At 35.9% G+C, this 21334-nt stretch overlaps 1 protein-coding gene across 1 annotated transcript in view; it reads right to left on the minus strand.

The window, feature by feature from the left end:
* Positions 1-21334, minus strand: part of IFT80 (intraflagellar transport 80) — a 95006-nt gene that overhangs the window by 61599 nt on the left and 12073 nt on the right. The window contains exons 3-7 of the mRNA XM_065876747.1: positions 20930-21040; positions 19334-19402; positions 9449-9558; positions 5856-5945; positions 4757-4894 (exon numbers count right to left, since the gene is read on the minus strand). Coding sequence (XP_065732819.1) covers positions 4757-4894; positions 5856-5945; positions 9449-9558; positions 19334-19402; positions 20930-21040 — 518 coding nt within the window. The remainder of the gene's footprint in view (positions 1-4756; positions 4895-5855; positions 5946-9448; positions 9559-19333; positions 19403-20929; positions 21041-21334) is intronic.

The following is a 21334-nucleotide window of genomic DNA, read 5'->3' on the forward strand; positions in this document are numbered from 1 at the left end:
GTAATGCTCATTCTCTGGTCAAGGGGCCAGGTAGAGGGGTTGCAATGCAGGACGGAACCCTTTGAACATAACTACCCTTGTCCAAACACACACCATGTAAGAAACCATGGCACTCGTCCCACCAGGCACTGTGTGCTGTGGAAACAGTGGGATGGAGCCCTGTGGAACATTCCCGCTCTGCACTAAAGTGAGCAGAGGTAGCACCTTTCCACCTCCCCGCGTGGTGCTGTAGAGACAGAGCCCCTCAGACCATTCCAGCCCTGCAATGCCAAAGCAGTGGCCCTCTCCAGTGAGCACTGTGAAGGCTGCCCAGTGGGGCCCCCATCTACCATGCCTGATTTGCACTAATGACAGCAAAGAGGCAGCACCCAACCCCCTCGCTACAAGAGTTGGGGTAGGATTATGGAGAGGAGGGAACTGGAGAACAGTATTCTTTAAGTCTATGTATAAAGCCCTTGGAACACCATCAAGCAGCCTATTCACACAGCTGACTTGAATCAACACAGTAAAACCATGACAACTAACTGGACTATGGAATACCACCTAAAATGGCTTTGAAAATGAAATTGATATTTGAACAACAATCCACAAAAGTGAGCCAGGATGTGAGTTCTGAACCAATACAGGTAACTTGCCTGCTTAAATAGAAGATGTAAATGGGAACAGGAGTTTCGTATCAGCCTATTGAGGGTCTTTTTAGAAAATTCCAATTTTAGGATGAAAGTTAATGGGAATATTAGATTTACTATATAACAACTGAGTTGGAGTAATGTACCTATACAAAAATATAAAAATTCCTGCTTTTTCAAATATTCTTCTCATCAGTCCATTTACATACATGCATAGTAAGGAATATATTCAAACCAAAACCTCTTAGTTACAGCCTCCAAGCATTTGAGGTTTTTTCTCCCACTAGAAATATTTCTTGAAAAACATTAAAAGAAAATATTTACAAAAATCATATTTTTCTAGGCTTATTATTTCACAGATAACCTGAAAGTTTACACCAACATCATTCTTTAAGCCTTATATTAAAAAATTACTGTCCAATTTCTGTCAAGGAAGCCTAGATAAGAATTTTTAAAATGTTGATTAAGAACACTGCACTCAACTAAAAATCTGTGAAGAGCTCTCAAAACAGAGCTCTCAAGATAGAAATCTGATAAATTTGTAGCAAATCCTTCCTCAGGACCAGATTTTTATAATATCTAATATTGAAATTATTCCACAGAATCTGGCCCTGGATAAATGATTACTACTATTAATTATACAACTTTAAGTTGCAGATTTTGAGGAAAACAAAAGAAGCAAGGAGCTACATTTAAGTGTGACATTTCTAGGTTGAAGAAAACATGTACTTACTTCTTAAAAGAAGCCTTAATAAGTTTTTTTCAACAGATAAACAACTGTGTGAGAAAAGTATGCAGCACCAGCTGACTTAAATTTTTGGCTCTAACTTGACACCACTTACTCAGTAAGTAGAAAAGGTGAAGAATCTCAATAAGCATTGCCCTTCTTACCTTTCACCATACGAACTTGCCTTGACCCTCCAAATAGATTAGTTCTCATTACGAGGAACAGCCTGTACCTCCTTGTAAAATTTATTACAACTGTAATTAAATAACTGAGTGGGTAATTAATTATTTAATACCTGTCTTAGCAACAAGAAAGTAAACTCCACAAGGGGAATGTCTGCTTGGCATTTTTAAAAAAGATGTGCAGGAAGTAATTGTGCAGTAGGTAATTTGGTTTTGACTCAAAATGCTTATAGCATTTATATCTTAGTGAACAGAATTACTTCCCAATAAAGATGTATATATTCTATATCACCTTAAAAACAATTTTCCATGTTTTAATTATATATACATATAAATTAAATAGCTTCAAAACTCAACATTTGTTTAAAAAGGAAAGAAAACTGAATTACATGATTAGAGAATCCAATGAATTTTGCAAGCAAAATAAAATTAAAGGATAAATCTAGTTTTTTCCCTCTTCAAAAATTATACAAAGCATGTTTATTTGAAAATTTTAGAAAATGCAGTTATGAAAAAAATCACCTATCACTTCAAACTCCAGGGATAACCATTGTTAAAATGTGTTGTATTGTCAGACTGTTTTTCTATTCATATATAGACACATATCTTTACACAAATAAGACCATCCTATAGATAAAATTTGTAACTTTTTTCTGACTATATATATTAAAAATCTTTTCATGGCATTATGAAAGCAGATTATCACTTTTAATAACTATATAACAGGGCTTCCCTGGTGGCGCAGTGGTTGAGAGTCCGCCTGCCAATGAAGGAGGCACGGGTTCGTGCCCCGGTCCGGGAAGATCCCACATGCCGCGGAGCAGCTGGGCCCGTGAGCCATGGCCACTGAGCCTGCGCGTCCGGAGCCTGTGCTCCGCAACGGGAGAGGCCACAACAGTGAGAGGCCCGCGTACCGCAAAAAAAAAATATATATATATATCAAAGCTGATTCATGTAGAGCTTTTCTGGGTGGAGGAGTACCAGGGGCTCAACCTCCTCACCTCTTTTCTACCCCCACAGTAACCCCTAAGGGGGCTCCACATAAAATAACTAGATTTTAAAATAGTAAAATCTAGACTCTTTTAGAAGGCAAACACAGATCTGGTCTGAGAACCTTTTCTGTATTATCTCCTGGTACCATCCCATGCAAAATCTTATTGACATTGCACAAAAAGCACCATACTTTGATGCACAAGAGGTTCCTTCTGCCTACAACTCTCTTCTCCCACCATGTCTCCTTGAAGAACTACTAATTCTTCAGGCCTCAGCTCTCAGTCAGTGTCCCACAGGCAGAGTTAGGCTCTGCCACTCCTCTACTGTGCTTGCACACAGCAACCTCATGTAAGCATTTACACAGTCTTATAGTCTCATTCTCCACTAGACTGTCAACAACTTAAGTGAAAATCTTTACATCTTCCCATCCCCAGTTTCCAAAATACTCTCTGATGACTAGTATATATATGATATCTATTGAATAAAAGAAAATATATTTAAAATGTCAATCTCAAGCCTTAAAAAATTATTACAATATATTCAGTCTATTCGGTTGAACAAGGTAAGAACAAAATTCTTTTAGAAAATTTACTTTTCCCGAATAGTTAACATTCTAAAAATAGGTTTGGTGTTTAATTAAGTAAATCTTTAATTCAGTTATTCAGATCAATTCAATGCCCCAAGATTTTAAAATCTTTAAATATTTTCATCAAAATGGCAAACTTAAATTATTATGCTTAAATGGACTTATTAGTGAATTACTGAATATCTACTGCATTGTACAGATAATAGAGAATCATTAAGCTATAGGATCTTATAAACTATCTACGGAGTCAAAAACAATATACATAAAACTAAAATGGATGATATAAGAGTATAATACACTGTGAAAATGAGAATATATATTCTATAGGCTGAGAATCATTGATAGAAAATCAGATGAAAATGAGATGGTCTAACTTAACATCCTTATGTTAAAACTAAGAAAAGAGATCTAGGTGAGAGGAAGTTAGAAAAATAGATAAATAAACTTTATCTATGGAAGGTATCATGAAAAGAAGTCAAATATGAAGTGAGCCTTAAAAAATAGGAAGAACTCATTAAGTGTAAGAGATGAGAGCATTCCATGAAAAGAGAAGATGAGGACGTTAGTGAGGGGCAGAGAAGATTCATGAGTCTCATTTGAACACATACAAATTAGAGAGTAATGGGGAGAAAAGACAAGAGGTTTTATGGCACCAGGTTTCAGACAGCTTCAAAGTCAGGCAGAGGACTTTATATTTCATATGATAAAAAACAAGCAACCAGAAAACTTAATAGGTCATTTAAAAAGCTCTAAGAATTCTAAATTAACTGTCCTGTTTTGCATTTAAGGAAAATAAGCCACAGAAAAATTATGTGATTTCCTCATAGTTAGGAACAGTATGGAATAGCCCCACTCATATAATGCTGCCACCTCTGGAGCACTTTGATGAAACAATTCATTCTTCAAGTACAGTGGGTAAATACTGCTGAGCTTGGCTGTTTGCCTAAGTTCTAAACAGAATCTGTATAGAGGGCATATTCTCTTGTGAGAGAAAAATCTCACACACATTCAAATATGAATTCTTTGGTTTTAAAATGACCATTTAAAAAATTTAGTATCAATTCCTTACCAAAAATATGCAACCAAAACTTTTGTATGAAACATATTGACAGTTAAAATTTTAAAAAAGGGGGCTTCCATGGTGGTGCAGTGGTTGAGAGTCCGCCTGCCGATGCAGGGGACACGGGTTCGTGCCCCGGTCCAGGAGGATCCCACATGCCGCAGAGCGGCTGGGCCCGTGAGCCATGGCTGCTGAGCCTGTGCGTCAGGAACCTCTGCTCTGCAGCGGGAGAGGCCACAATGGTGAGAGGCCCGCGTACCGCCAAAAAAAAAAAAAAATGGTTCAAAACTGAACTCTCTATATTGATTGGGCATAAATTTTAACACTTTACCATCTTTCACAACCATGCTTAAAATAAATATTTCCAGAAAGACAGTAGAGAACATACCCAATCTTCAGATTGAACTTAAAGAGCTTGTATGGTCCCATAAATCTGGAATTGATTGAACCAGTATATTAAGAAGACAAACCAGAAAGATGCAGTCAAATGCATCACTGAAAATGTTTTTTAAAGATTGAGAACCAGGTGTGTTGTGCATTACGACAGCACATCTGTGATTGCTTACCACTATAACTTACCCCAGTTTTATCACACAAGCGTAAAGTATGAAATGATCCAACAGCAAATAATTCTCCATCTGGAGCCCAGGCAACTGAGGTAATAGGATGCTCATGAGGTTGTGAACTGTACAGAGGGCGGCCGTAGCTATCCCATACCTACAAAAAGCAAATTTTAAAAATTCTTTTATAAGTCACCACGTTATTACAAACAAGTTTGTAGCTTCTAGTAAAGTATCAGGTAAAGATTTAGAAGTCATCACTTTATAATATTAGCAATTACATGTCTTTACTATCCAAGAAGGCAAGGTGGGGGTAGGGAAGCTGTATTCCTGGAAACCTAAATATCTCCCCCAAAAATGTTATGGTATCATCATGATAATTTCAGATTTTACTAACTCTTTAATTAATCATAAAAACTACCCATTTTAGGGCTTCCCTGGTGGCGCAGTGGTTGAGAGTCCGCCTGCCGATGCAGGGGACACGGGTTCATGCCCCGGTCCGGGAGGATCCCACATGCCGCGGAGCAGCTGGGCCTGTGAGCCATTGCCGCTGAGCCTCCGGGTCTGGAGCCTGTGCTCCACAACAGGAGAAGCCACAACAGTGAGAGGCCCGCGTACCGCAAAAAAAAAAAAAAAACTTAAATTGATTTAAAGAGTCACTAAAACTAGGAGTTGTTTTCATGTTGCTACTCATTAAATCAAATTCTATAGGTCAGGGACTTCCCTAGTGGTGCAGTGGATAAGACTGCACGCACTCAATACAGGGGGCCCGGGTTTGATCCCTGGTCAGGGAACTAGATACCACATGTGTGCCGCAACTAAGGAGCCTGCCTGCCACAACTAAGACCCCGCGTGACCAAATAAATATTTTTTTTTAATGGTTAAAATGGTAAATTAAAAGAAAATTCTATAGGTCAATGAAATAGGCCAAATTAGAAAGGCAACACTTCAAAATGCCACTGAGAATTATAAAATAACAATTTGCTAAATTATTAGAGTTAAAAGATATGGCTAAAGAGAAGGACTAAAAGAATACTCTTATATGCTAAATACTTTTCACCGAAATTCGATTCTTTCAACCAGGTGATAAATTCAAACATTATTCAAACATTACATACCTTATATTTACAGTCTTCGCCAGCAGATAAAATTAAATCATTGACTGAGTTCCAGTCTACTTTTAAAATAATGCCATCATGAGCTTTCCACTATGAGAAAAAAATAAGATATTTATTGTAACTTCAAGAGCACTGAAAAGTTTTTTAAATAAGAAAAGGCATTTTGCCTCTTTCTAATGATTCTTTTGTCCTCTTCTTGGAGAAGACTCCTATCTTCCTTTCATAACCATTATGCTGGTTTCATTTCCAATTTAAACTAATGAAAAGCACCTTGCACTATGACATCCACTATATAACTCACATCCTTATTAATTTCCTCAATTGCCTGGACTCCAGATGGAAAATCACTTGCTGTTGAACTATTCCAAGCTTGACATCTGTGTGATAATAATGGAATGAATATGTTATGTACTCCAAAACTTACTTGAATCCAAATTTTGCTCCCTTTGCACAGTTGATCCCATTACTGATACTGCCTTCATTCTTGTTTACTAATTCTTTTATTTTTTAAAAAAACTTCGACTACATGCACATCCTCTTTAGTACTCTCTTCATTCTCTTCTGTACATTCCCCTAAGCTTCATTCTCTTTACCTGCATGTCCCTGGAGTAGTCACTAACTACTCTGAGAAAATTCTGCCGCATTTACCATATAACAAAAGGTTTCCCACAGATATATACTCTACACATATATAGAATGCATACATATTTGTGTATATATCTAAGTCACCCAAAAATTGGCGATCTAGAAATTAAGCGTGGATGTCTTCTTGATCTTAAATATAATTTATGTGCTCATTTAGCTATTAACCACACACATAATTAAAAGCCATTAATCTTTCACTAGGTTTAAGCAGAATAATATAACTGAAAAAGAATTAATTTTTCTTGAAGACTATAAGGTACATTTTAATGTCTGAACCAACTAACTTTGTTTCAAAGAGTGACTGATTTTAAGGGTTTTCTCTCTACAGAGCCTTCCCAGGAAAATCTATTATTCTTAATGTATACAGAAAAAAACATCAAATTAGGGTCAAATAAGCCCTAAGAATAAGCAATAATTCATAGCTTGTTTTATTCAAGATACATAAAAATACACTCTGTCAAAAACAAATGTTTTGGGCTTCCCTGGTGGCGCAGTGGTTGAGAGTCCACCTGCCGATGCAGGGGACACGGGTTCGTGCCCCGGTCTGGATAGATCCCACATGCCGCGGAGCGGCTGAGCCCGTGAGCCATGGCCACTAAGCCTGCGTGTCCGGAGCCTGTGCTCCGCAACGGGAGAGGCCACAACAGTGAGAGGCCCGCGTACCGCAAAAAAAAAAACCAAACAAAAAAAAAAAACAAAATGTTTTGATAAAGCAATAATTTTCACAATTTACTGCTAAATTAATCCAATGTCCTAAAATAAACTGCAAAGACAAAAATAACAAAATATATATAGAGATATACACGTGCAGAGATTCTCAAGAGTTTCATTTTAAAACTACAAAAATAAAATTTTCCATATTCAAAAGTTAGGAACAAAATATGGTTTAAATTTTCCTTATACTATAATTTAGAATATCAATTATATATTACATATATTCACATATTACATATAATGCATAGACATTTTTCAATTATTTCTTAATGTATTAGGCATTTTGTAAAATTCCTTTGAATCGTGAGGTCCTCACAGAAGGCAGGAACTATGTTCTGTTTCACTTTTAATACCTTACACCCCAGCATAGCGCCTAGGATATAGTAAGTATGCACTACATTCCCACTGAATGACTAAATAAACAGAAGTCTCCTCACTCTGAAACCAAGTTCTAGGTCTCTAGAAGAGTCCCTAAAGCTCTTAAGGGAAATGAAATATATACTTTTGAACTGTATTCTACAAGCAAGAATTAAATAAGCATTCTTTTTTGTGAATAATCCAAATTTGAGTATGTGTTTATGCCCAAGGAGAATTGCTGCAGCTTTAGTTTTCCAAAAAGAATAGAAGATTTGCACGAAGTTACTAATTATACTTTAACCCCTTCTCCACTCTAGCTGAATTTTGGCAATGGATACTTTTCTTTCCCTCCACTACCTCCTGGGCCAAAGGTTTTACCGAGCCACAAAACGATAATTTATCAATGGTGATTTAAGCATCTTCCTGAGTTTCACTTACATATGCCTAATTACAGGTTTCTTAACAAATCACATAACTATAAACTAAAAGATTCATCTGGCCTGCTTTTGCTGTATGATTTCAAAGCACCTTTTCAGAATATAAGTGGTATTAGAAGGACTTTGACTAAAGGCAGTCAGAGCCAGTCCTCTTTCCTAGCTTATTACTTTTCCCCAAATTCTTCTCTTTCTGTTGTTCCACAGTTCTTAGCAGAGTGTTCTGCATGTAGTAAAAATGTAAATGCATGATGACTGTGTGGAATATGTATAGCATAATCTACATAGAAGTGATTAATATGGAATCTCAAAGCCATTTCTATATCCTTACTCTCCAAATTCTACATCTACTCACTGTTAAACCTAATGCTTCTTCTTAAAACACTTTTTATACCTGCTGTAGCCAGTCAATCTCCAGCACCAAATCCCTTACCCAGGACGTGGTCATTCTATACCTTTTAACTGGCCTCCATGGCTCTAATTTATTAAGGGCTGACTAAAAGGTAGAGATGATAGAATAACACCGCAATATCAACAACAACTACTCTTCATTGTGTGCACTCAATATTTTGATTATATGCACTGTCCCATGCACTTTGCAATTTAACTCATTTAATCCTCACAACATTCCTATCAAGTAGGTATTAGCATCACATCTAAGAGATGAGAACACTGAGGCTCTAAGACATTTTATAACTTGCCTAAAGTCACATATAAGTAAGTGAACATTTGAACCCAGGTGACTAACTCCAAAGCCTGTAATCTTATTACCCACACTACACTGTGTCATTATCAAAATATGAAGAAAATGATTCTGCCTCTTTGCACTGAAATCAAACATCAAAATCCTGGATATAGGCTTAAAGGTTTTTCATTTATTTGTCCTCCCCTGACCTGTCTTAACTGCCACTATTGTTTTGCTTCCCTATAATTGGTAAAATTATATATACCCAATTGTTCTAAACATTACATTGACACCCCCTCCACTCTAAAAATACTAAAAGAATTCTAGGGTCTTAGAGAAAGCTCAAGGGTACTGAACAAACAATGAGGAGGAAGACGCTAGAGGTGATGATAAAAAATACAGTCTAAACAACCTCTTAAAGTTTTATGATTTAGTCCTGTTTTGTCTCAAATCTATACATGTTAGGTTGACTCTGTTAAATTTAAAGATGGCTATTATGCCAAATCATGTGATAATTTAGTAACTCAGAACACATTTATGACTTACTGGTATAATGTGAGTTGGGAAAAGGGGGAAGTGAACCTCGTTGGAAACATAACCAGATATCCCCTGTTCTGTAACAAAGGCCGATAAAACCACACACTTAAGAGCTTCAACTATAACAAGACCACCCAGAAAAAAGGGACTCCTAAGAAAGTGACCTCTCACTTAGCAGTCTGGCAGACCCCAATAACCATTTACAAATGCCTGAGAAGTACCTGTAAAACTTTAGCATTTGGTTGAAGAGGTTTAATGATCAGCTGTTTGCCTGCTGTGTAAAGAACCTTTTCCGAATCAGGGCCCCATGCTACTGAATACACTGGTGTTCCTGTAAAAAGAAAAAGAAAAAAAACCTGATAAACTTAAATTATTACGCTTTATAAAAGGGAGATTGTTAGGAAAATCAAAAAAGCAATTTGGGGTGTCATTTCATTTCCTCATTCAATGGCCCATCCAAACTGCAGTATAAGCCTGATACTGAAACATAGACCAGGTTAAGATTGACTGTTGAAAATCTACTGTGAGCAACTGATAAACTATATTTTTTACTAATTTTGACCTTGCTGAGAAAATACGGAGCTTTTAGGACTTCGAGAGTGTGCTATGGAAAAACGTAAAATAAATATACTTCATTATGTTAAGATATAAAAAGGTATCAGAAAAGTCATGATTTATCATTTCCCATCATCAACAACTCTTGTGTAGTGGTTTGATATGATTTCAAATCCACTCGTTCATGAAAAAATGAAGTTGTTTTGATCTAAGAAAGAAGTTGTTTTTATAAGGAAAGCTGTTTTGCTATAAGAGTGAAGGTGTTGTGTCAGGAGATCATCATGGACATCTGAGGCTGCAGATGAAGCGCTCTGTAGCTCAGCTGCTGAGGGGCACCACTGGCGGCTGATCAATAAGAACAAATGAATAAGCAACTATGGCGAGGGGACATTTAGACTATAAATATCCAGAATCCTGAGGACTATCTGAGAATGTCTGGCCTCAGCAAGGCGACTCTGTCCATCAAAATAGGTCTCTGAAGACCCTGGGGCATTAGCTTCCTGCAAGGGTAAGACCCTTTACCAGCAACAGTGAAAACACTGCAGCGGCCCCACCAAGATCATTCACCGGGTCAACACTTGAGTCTTCGTGCCCTAGCAGTGTGCTCCAGCGGCAACATTCGACTTTTGCTTTTGCGCCTTCAGTTTGTGGTTGACTAAGCCAACTCTCCTGAGAACCAACTGGTAAAAAGGTACACCTCAACTAAATTTGGACTTCTTTATTATCATTGGTCTGGAGAATATTTCTTTGTTGGCTTCTTAAGAGACATTATTCTGGGGACCTCCCTGGTGGTCCAGTGGGTAAGACTCCGTGCTCCCAATGCGGGGGGCCCGAGTTTGATCCCTGGTTGGGTAACTAGATCCCGCACTCATGCCGCAACTAAGAAGTCTGCATGCCGCAAATAAAAAAAGATCCTGCATGCTGCAACTAAGATCCAATGCAGCCAAAAATAAAATAAGTAAATTTATTTTTTAAAAAAGAGCTGTCACTTCACTGTACATGAATTATACTTCAATAAAAATGGGGAAAATTTAAAACAAATTATTTTTTTAAATAAATAATGAATATCATATCAATTGAGAGCATTAAATTATCTGTGCTCCACTGTCTGACCCAGTTACCTATTCATTAGAACCTGTTCATTAGGGAAGTGAAGCAAGTTTATATAATTAATCTATGAAATATTAACCTATTTATATTTATAAAACAAAGCTTTTAAAAATTGTCTAGGATTCCTAAGTCAGACTATTGTAGCAGTTGACTTTATGTGAATGATTGAATAAATCTTTCAGTAATTTACATTCTCAGTAAAATGAAATCTGAATCTGAGGATTTACAAGCAATCAGTAAGATGTTTATTTAAATGGAAAACCCAACTGATGCTAATCAACAGGGAGTAATCAGTAATCAACAGGGAGTAAATTTCAGAAAGATAAATGCTGTGTTTAAGTGGCACCCTACTCCTTTAGTGCCATTTTTTTCCCAACCAGAACGTAATTCAACTGTGAGCAAGTCTCAATGGTTTACAGGACTTAGAAAGTCTGATTTACACCTAGTCCAAAAAACTCCTGAAGCATTCCTTTCATGGTGTAGGTTAGATATTATATTGGGTCTAAACATCCTGTTCAGTCGGTGACATCTAGGATTGTCCTGTATCAGAGGAACCTACAGATGAGCAATGAGATGGCTGACCTCAGAGGGTACTTCTTCTAAACTTAGTAAGTATATTCTCTTGAAACATTCTCTGGGAGTAGCCAGGAGCTGACCTGGGCTTCAAAGTAAATCTCCAAATGAACAGAGTTCAAGTCTAATAAACTCCCCAGAAAATGTAAATCAAAATTTCAGATATTCCAAACATGATTCTTGGTGAGGACAGTAAGGGAATAATAGAGGAAAGCTTACTTGATACAGTGGTAGAATTATAGGTGCCTTCTTTATTTCCATTATTATAGTTGTAAGTATTGTGCAAAAAAAGTAAATTTATGTATTTTAATTATAGACTATCAAATCTTCATGAATACACTCAGTAAAATAACACTTTCCTGAGTGTATACAAAACTATGACAAACATCTACCCCCAAGGAAATAATTCAGTAAACACAGCTCCCATTGAGTTATACAGGATGTGACTCTAGTCCTTTAGTTGTGGTAAAAGGCATGGTTTGGGGTATAGGATGAGGAGTTAGGGACTCTTATGTCCTCTTTCACATTGAATTTGTGGCCCCATTAAGTCAACTGTGTCACCATTTCCTTGTTTATAAACCTTATAAATCTTCAGAATACTTATCTCTCCTGTTAGGACATGGAGATTATTCATTTCCTGCTTATAAAACAATTTTTTAAATAATAATGCTGTTAAAGAAACAGGTATAGTAATTTATAGAATAAAACGAAATAGGCTTATAGAGGAAAATTTAAGTAATTCTTTTGTTACAGCATGTGGTTTTTAACCACATTCCTTCAATCAAAAAACAAATATAGAGTTACTTATGATAAATAAGCAATCCTAAATAAGATCAATAGCTAAAGAAGTTCCAGCTTCCTAACCACCAATATTCAAAATGAATATAACGGACTTCCCTGGTGGTGCAGTGGTTAAGAATCCACCTGCCAGTGCAGGGGACACAGATTCGAACCCTGGTCCGGGAAGATCCCACATGCCGCGGAGCAAATAAGCCCATACGTCACAACTACTGAGCCTGCGCTCTAGAGCCCGTAAGTCACAACTACTGAGCCCGCACACCACAACTACTGAGGCCCGCACACCTAGAGCCCATGCTCCACAACAAGAGAAGCCACCGCAATGAGAAGCCCATGCACCACAACGAAGAGTAGCCCCCACTCACCACAACTAGAGAAAGCCTGCACAGCAATGAAGACCCAATGCAGCCAAAAATAATCAATCAATCAATAAATGAATGAATGAATAAATAAATGAATATAACATCAAGAACTAAGAAAACTCTTCCTTATATTCATTCTTTATATTTATAATAAAATGTTAAGTGTGAAACTCCTGTATATATATTTTTATCGCTATACAACTTCTGATTTGGGTGGTTCTGGAGAAGGCGATATTGAAAGTGGATGAATTAGCTTCACAGAGAAAATGATTTCTATTATAAAAAATTCATCTCACTAGCATTTGAAACAAATCTTTAATATTTAAAATGTTTTTAAAAAACGTATTTATTAAAGCACTGAATTACTCCCAATGCTACACTTCACTTTGCAAAGTCAGTATGGAAATAATAATATAGCCTTCAGGTTAAAAAACTTTACAACAAAAAGTTTAGCAAATTATATGATAAGATGTTATTAATTTCTTTATTAACAAAAATGGACAAAAAACAAAAGTAGTTTTATAATAATTAATTTCTTGTTTTTTATATTGGGAATTTTCATTTATGCTCCATTTCAGTTAAGACACTCAAAAAGATCTTGTTTTTCTGACTTTGTACACTAAGATCATGTGACCTTTTTGACATTTTTTAAGAAACCACATGCACCTGGGGTTGTGTTAAATGTCAGACCCTTATCTCTCTGTAAAACAAATTATCTAAATTCTTTCAACTTGTTGAAGGCATTTTAAACCACAGAAAAGGAGACAAAAATGTATTTCAATTGTTTTAAGGAAGTACATGGTCAAATATACCATGTTTTTCACATTCATACTAAAAGGTATCCCCTAAAAAATGTTGTTTTTGCATGCTTTTAAGAATGATTTTGAAACAAACTCTCACTATTACAATGAAGCATTAGCTACCTTTGCCTTGAGTGCAGTATAGGTCTACACCTTGTGAGTATAAGTAAAGAACTTAGAGCAGAGTTTGGCACTCTATAAGCACGACCTGTTAGCTACTACCACTACTACTTTGTAATGCAATAAGCAACCATTTGTTATTGTGTTGTGCATGGGAGTAGACACTCAAGTATTTTGGTTGTCAAATCATTAAGAATTCAAAAACAAAGAATTATTTCCCTTTCATTCTATTTGTAGGGACATGTATTAAATAAGTAATATCGAGTGGGATTTATTCCTCAAAAAAACAACTTTTTGGTTGTGTATGCCACTGGGTCAATACAGAGAAAAAAGCTGAAATGAAGGCATTTGTTTCTTTAGTTTCTAGCCTCAGTCACCTCTCCCTTGGGGATCTCAACTTCCTCCATAGCTTTACCTTTCACCTTTCTGTAACTGACACACAATAATATTTCAGCCTTTACCTCTGAGCTCTAACACATTTCCACTTGCCCCAAAGACATGCCAGAACTTCAAACTCTACATGTTCATATATCATCCCTCCACACATATCCCCTCACTTCTTCCTCTGAATTCTTCACCTCTTACAGGATTATCCATTCCTCTTGGCCACTGAGAACTATTCACTTTTTTCAACTACCCTCATCACTGACTCTGTTCAAGTCTTACTGCACAATAGCATAAAACATTTCAGTAACCTCCATACCAGCGACCCCAATTTAACCTCTATCTCTTCTAATTTATCCTACATATTACTGCTAAGGTAATCTTCCTAAAAAGGCAGACTTTATCTCTTCCCTCCTGCTCATTTTTTTTAAAGATTTTATATGCTTATAGAATAAACTCCAACCCCCTTCATTTAGCATCTGCGAATATCAGTGTCTTGGTCCCTCTGGCAGTACCATCCCTCACAGAGCCTACACTCTGGCCCAAGGGGGTTGCTCACCTGACTTCCACGCCTCACGCCATTCTGCCTCTGTGCCTCTGATCATCTAATTTCTTCCATAGCTCCACTTCATTGCCAACAAGCTCATTTATTTATCCTACCTAATTTCTTTATCCTTCGAAGCCTAATTAAAAGATGCTGCAGTATTTGCCAGGAAGCCTTTCTGATACTTTCTCTCCCCACAAAGCATTCATTTCTGCTTTCCTGTCCTCCCACAATGCCTTAAAGAAACGAGTACATTCTGCCTTGTGTTACAGTTATTTATATTTCCTTTACCAAATTCATTATAAACAGGTTCCATGTTTTGTCATCTCCTTCTTCTATTTGAATATATTATAAGGGAAATGTCCTTAAAGGTTTGCAGTATTACTGTCTTCAATTTTAACCTATAATTAAAATATACAATGTAACACAAGATAGGGCTTCATTATAATTATCCTCGGCTTACACATTATTTTTCTCTAATAAGGAAAAATAATTCCTGATAGGCACCAGTAAGAATAGTTTTTAAACAAAGTCAAATTCCACCCCCTGCCCCACCCCACCCCCCAAAAAAAAGCAAGATTAATGCTTTTTCTGTATTGGAAGAGAAGGTGATGACCATGACTTTTCTATCTTTATATCTGCCTCCAATCATCAAGAAATGAATTTGGGAATTTTTCTACTCATCAAGGAAAAAGTACAATTAACATAAACATGTAGTAAAAATCACAGGATGCTTTCAACATTGTTTACATAATTCTGAGTCTTACAGTAATTCAGGCTTACGTTATTTCATTTTTGTGCCAAAATTTACAGTTTTTCTCCTCAAAGAAGCCAAGAGTCCCCGATCTCTACCTCCCTTGGTCTTTTTACTTGAACCTTTAGCATTTAGCTCTCAGTAGGTCAGATTTATAATCACCCTTGAAACTTGTAGCCTATAATATATCAAACCTTATAAATAACTAGGGATTTTTCTTTCAGGGTTAATGTGATTATAACTTAACTTCTCTAATGATTTTTCCCAGAGATAAAACAGGCGAAGTCTATCTATGCCTTATTAGGAAAGTGTGGGTGGCAACAATGATCAAAAATTCAAAAATTAGGGACTTCGCTAGTGGCACAGTGGTTAAGAATCCGCCTGCCAATGCCGGGGACACGGGTTTGAGCCCTGGTCCAGGAAGATCCCACATGCTGTGGAGCAACAAAGGTCATGCACCACAACTATTGAGCCTGCACTCTAGAGCCCGCGGGCCACAACTACTGGGTCCATGTGCCACAACTACTGAAGCCCACGTGCCTAGAGCCCGTGATCCACAACAAGAGAAGCCACCACAATGAGAAGCCTGCACACCACAACAAAGAGTAGCCTCCACACCCTGCAACTAGAGAAAGCCCGTGTGTAGCAACAAAGACCCAACACAACCAAAAATGAATTAATTTTTAAAAATTCAAAAATTAAAAGCATAGTTCTATAGTGAATTTATAATTCTTAATCTAGGAAAAGATATTAGATTATTCAGTTGAAATACCAGTAAGTTAACTAAAATAAAATCTACCTAATTTAGTTTTGTTCATTAATCTCATAATTAACATAAACCTTGAGTGAGAAGAATAAGATTCAAATAGGATAAAAATGATCAGCAGTTTCACAGCCATTTGATGTTAAGGAAATTACAGCTATTTGGAATGTTGATGTAAAATACCATTACATGATCCAATGAATACATAATAAAATTACCTATCTTATAAGACATAATATGTACTTTAGCTTTTAAGAAAATCCTATTTATCCATCTATTTGAGAGGAAGAAAAAATTAAAAAGAGCACCACCCATCCCTCTCCAAAATAAATACCATAAACAAAAACTAACTCAAAATCGATCATAGACCAAAAAGAGATCATACATTTAGCGTAAGCACTAAAACTATAAAACTCTTAGAAGAAAATATAGATGTAAGTCTCCATGACTTTGGATTAGGCAATAGTTTCTTAGATATAACACCAAAAGTAGAAAACAATCAAAGAAAAAAATAGATAAACTGAATTTCATCAAAACTTTTGTGCTTCAAAAGCTATCATCAAGAAAATGAAAAGGAAACCCACAGAATTGGGAAGTTGCGTATCCAAGTTGCAAATCATATATCCAATAAGAGTCTATTGACCAGAATATATATAAAGAACTCTTACAACTCAACAATAAAAAGACAACCCAATTAAAAAATATGCAAAGGATTTTAACAGATATTTCTCCAAAGAAGACCTACAAATGGCCAAAAAGCACATGAAAAGAGGCTCAATATTATTATTCATCAGGGAAATGCAAACCAAAACTACAGTGAGATACCACTTTACAGTCACTAGGATGATTGTAATAAAAAAGACAGTAACAAGTGTTGAAGATTTGAAGAAACTGGAACCTTCATATATTTCTACTGGGAATGTAAAATGGTATATTCACTTTGGAAAACAACTTGAAGAAGATTTTAATTCACTGATATGAAACCACCTCCAAGACAGTTCACAATTCAAGTGAAAAAAAGCAAGGAGCATATTATAGTAGATACAATATGCAACCACTTGTTTATAAAAGGGAAAAAAAAGAACATATAAAACCAAATTTCCTACACAAGAAAATGGTAACACCAGTTGCCTCTGGGAATGTTTGCTGGGTGGCTGGAAGACAGGGGTAATACGAGAGACATGGGTAGTATTTAATAGATAACTTTATATCCTTCTTTATGCTTTAAATTCTGAACCATGTGAATGTAGTATCTATTAAAAATTAATACTTAAAAAGATGTAAGTGCTCCCTGCAAGGCACATACTAACAATCAAAATTTTATGATCACTATTATTGAAAATATGAGTTGCAAACTCAAATCCCTTCAGAGATTTATGTTGTGTCCTACCATGTAATATAAATGAGTGAAGTATGTAGAGTGCAAGAAAAATAAGAGAAGCTTAAAATCCAACTAAAAATGGAGCAGCCACTACTGAACTCCAGCTGACTGTATTTGTTCTGGAAAGCAGACTTAATGTTGCCAGTTCTTCCAATTTTTCAAGACACCAGAAATCCAAATATGTATGTAAAATATCCTAATTTTTAATGTTGGGCCTGCACCATGCTAGTGGGGCAGATTCAGCCCACGGGCCATCTGGTGATTTCTGATGTATAAAAAGTCCTTAATTTATGAATATATTGGGCTTCCAAACTGCCTCTGCACGTTTGGGAATTCTAAATGCATTTTCTCTATAAGAGTAAAATAAGTAGCAATCTGGTTTCCAGACCTATTATACAGGTAAACTATAGTACTGAACCAACAGCACTATGTCATCTACCCTCTATGATTAACAATGTTTATGTTAACTTATTCTAAGTTTCAACTTTAGACTTTGTAAAGTCCAAAATGGTAGATCCAAGGGGTAATAAAAGGGAAGGAGATGATTGGGAAGAATTTAAAAAAGAGAAGGAGCTGTACGGGGACAGTGGTGAAGGATCTTAGGCAAGAATTCAGATTATTATAATGAGTAATGAGATAAGCTTTCAAAATTTCTCTGAAGATCTGTGTCTTCTATAGACAACATATTTAGCAAAAGAGAAAAGAAAGGAAAAAAGGATATGTCTCAGTAGCAGCAACAGCTGAAAAGAACTGCAGCCCCATCTCCAAGGGGGTGGTGATGATCTCTAAACGAATTGTGTAGCTGCTCATAAGTCAGACATCATAAGGTAAGAATGCCAAATAATTAGCTCTAACAAAAATTATAAAGCCAAAAGTAAATGCCCATGCCTACTAGAAGATTAAAATAAAATGTATTTTCTAAAGGTATACTTTATTACTAAAGCAACAATAAATTGACATCTTTCCCTAACAAATTTACTGATGAATGTTTCTATGAACTCTAAATTTTCCACTCACGGATAAATATTCTATTTGGAGACCATCTGTACCAAAGATTTAACCTCAGGAGATAACCACTACCTATTACTTATGGTTACCTTTGCTAACATTTGGTTGATGTGTAGCTAAAGAAATGTAACTATTTTAACATATCCTAAGAGTAAACATGAGTTAAAAAATGAAATCTGGAAATTTTTGGAAGTCAGTTGTTAGAGATGCTTCACAAAATGACTTTATCATATACTTCTGAAGAATAACCTGCAAACTTTTTGGCAGCCTGTCTCTGAAGATCAGCTGATATGGGCTCAGGACAACATTAAAACTGCTTTATTGTTCCTAAGTAAACCTAATTTGGAAAATAAATCTGCTACATGGAAAAAAATCATATGTAATCTAAATCCCAACAGGTATGACCACTGGATTGACTTTATGGGCACTTCTTCCCAATGAACATGGAAAACCAAGCTGCTGCTCTAAGTAGTTGTAGTTTACCAAGTTTTGAATCATAAGAGTATCTGTTCCCCTCCATTAGTATAGATGTACAACATAATTTAGAAAGGGTGCTATTATTATGATATAATTAGAACTTTTTAAGTAAGGAGATACTCAGTGTTTTCTATTATTATTATTTACTTAACTAGACACCCAATCCTGTTCTAGATAGGATATGCTCATGATGCTTCAGAATTATTTTAAAAAGAATCATTAGCCTATAACTCCATTTATATAGATTCACCAACAAAGAAAAAGCGTTTGAGTGGGTCTTATATTTCTTGGCTCAAACAATACAGTTACCATGGCCCATCAGGCAACATGAAAGTAAGAAGAAAAAGTGTAAATAGAAATAAGAGATTTCAGGTTTTGAACCTGACCAAAATCAGCCTGAGGAACTATATTAGACTAACTATATTAGACTATTTTTACAGGAAAATGCAAAGACATTTAATTGATTATAATACATACCTTGCTGAGCTAAAGTTGATCTTAGCATTCCAGTCTTTGACCAGATTTTTATTTGTCCATCTTCTCCAACTATAAAGAGAAAAGAATTGATTTTTTATCTATAGGAAATAAATGCAAACATTAAATTTACATATAAAAATCAGCAGTATCTACACTTAATGCACATTTAAAATTCAGACACGAGTTACTCTACTTAGATATCACTGCTTCCTAAATATAAAATTTAACTGAAATTACTTTGAAACAATTTTATCAAAGTAGCCTGACTTCAATGACAAAATTATTTTTTTCCTTTAATCTTAGAAGACTTATGAGTATATTATTGAAATAATGCTTTCATTTTCACTGAGGTCTCCATCCTAGAATTCTAAGAAAAGTGTTTTCAGTGTAATTAGAAGAGTTACAGCCAAATTCCAGTGAGTTGGGGACTGAATGGAGTGAAGTAATAAACTACTCTTTTGAACAGTTTGCCTGATGGGAAAGAAAGAAAGAGGAAGTTGTAGCTAGAATTATTTGTTAAAGGAGGGATTTTTATTTCTTTTTTCTCAATTTTCAAGATGAATGACATCTGAACACATTTATATGCTGAAAAAAAAAAAGGGAAAGAAAAAAAACACTGGAAAAGGAGAAGTCGAAAAAACAGGCAAGAGAAGAGAAACTCACTGATAAAAGTCCTACAGAAGGCCCAGGGGATAGGTGTGGTGGTTTTAAAATATATCCACAAATTCTTTGTTATTCCTTCTTTTAAGAAGTGAAGCTTAACTTCTCTCTCCTTTCTCCTTCAGTTTGGTCTATACTTAGTGACTTGCTTCTAATAGAATATGGTGGAAATGATGGAGTATGACTTCCAATGGTGGGTCATAAAATATATTGTGTCTTCCATCTTGCTCTCTCTTGGATCACTCACTCAGGGAGAAGCTCCAGCTGTCACGTTGTTAGAACACTCAAGCAGCCCTATGGAGAGGCCCATGTTGTAAGGAGCTAAGTAAGGCTTCCTGCAACAGCCATAGAGGAAGTAAGACCTCTTGCCAACAGCCATGTGAGTGAGCCATCTTGGAAGCAGATCCTCCAGCCCCAATGGGGCTTCATATAACTGCAGCCCCATCCAACTTCTTGATTCTGAGACAGAACCACCCAACTAAACTGTTCCCTGTCTCACAGAAACTGTGAGATAATACATGTTTACTATTTTAAGTCACTAACTTTTCGGATAACTTGTTATGCAATAATAGATAACTAATATGATAGGTGAAGATGAGAATCCCTGCAGTAGGGCAGGAGATGGAAAAGAGATGGAAGGGGAGTAAAGTTAAATGAGAATATTTTAAATTTTAGAATTTTAAAGAATTAAAAGTTTTATTTACCCCACACTTGACCATTCCAAAACCTTCTTGACAGAACATTCTTCATAAGCCATATAGGAAAACTAATATGACACTCTGAATGATAACATTATATAGCAGTCTAGATCAATACTGTGCCAATTATTTGCTATTAGACAATGAAAGACACTATTGCTAAATGAAAATATTCTGTTCCTTTGGAAATTTTTCTTTAAAAATTTCATTTTAAATGTCATTTTTGCAGATAACCTACCTGTAACTAATGCTGTTCCTTCATAATTCCATCGTCCAGCAAGTACTGCTCCACAGTGAGCTTCCACACTTTTTTCCACTCTTCCTAACTTAGAAATCAGATGAAATTTGCCTAAAAGAAATTAAACTTGAGAAATCTATTTTATTAAATTAATTTATCCAATCAACAAACATCTGTTGAGTATCTACTAGTAGACTAGTTAGCATAGTGCTAGGCATGGGAGATACCAGGGCAAATAATATAATTATTCTGACTCTCAAGGGACACTCAAATCCATTGGGAAACAGGCACAAAAACAAAATTATACAACCTTGAAACAAGTGGTGTGACAGAAATATATATATGATACTAAGATAGTTCAGAGGGACAATAAAATTCTGCTGGGATATGGTCAAAGAGGGCCAA

This window comes from Phocoena phocoena, chromosome 4, assembly GCF_963924675.1.
Source record: "Phocoena phocoena chromosome 4, mPhoPho1.1, whole genome shotgun sequence".
NCBI lineage: Eukaryota > Metazoa > Chordata > Mammalia > Artiodactyla > Phocoenidae > Phocoena > Phocoena phocoena.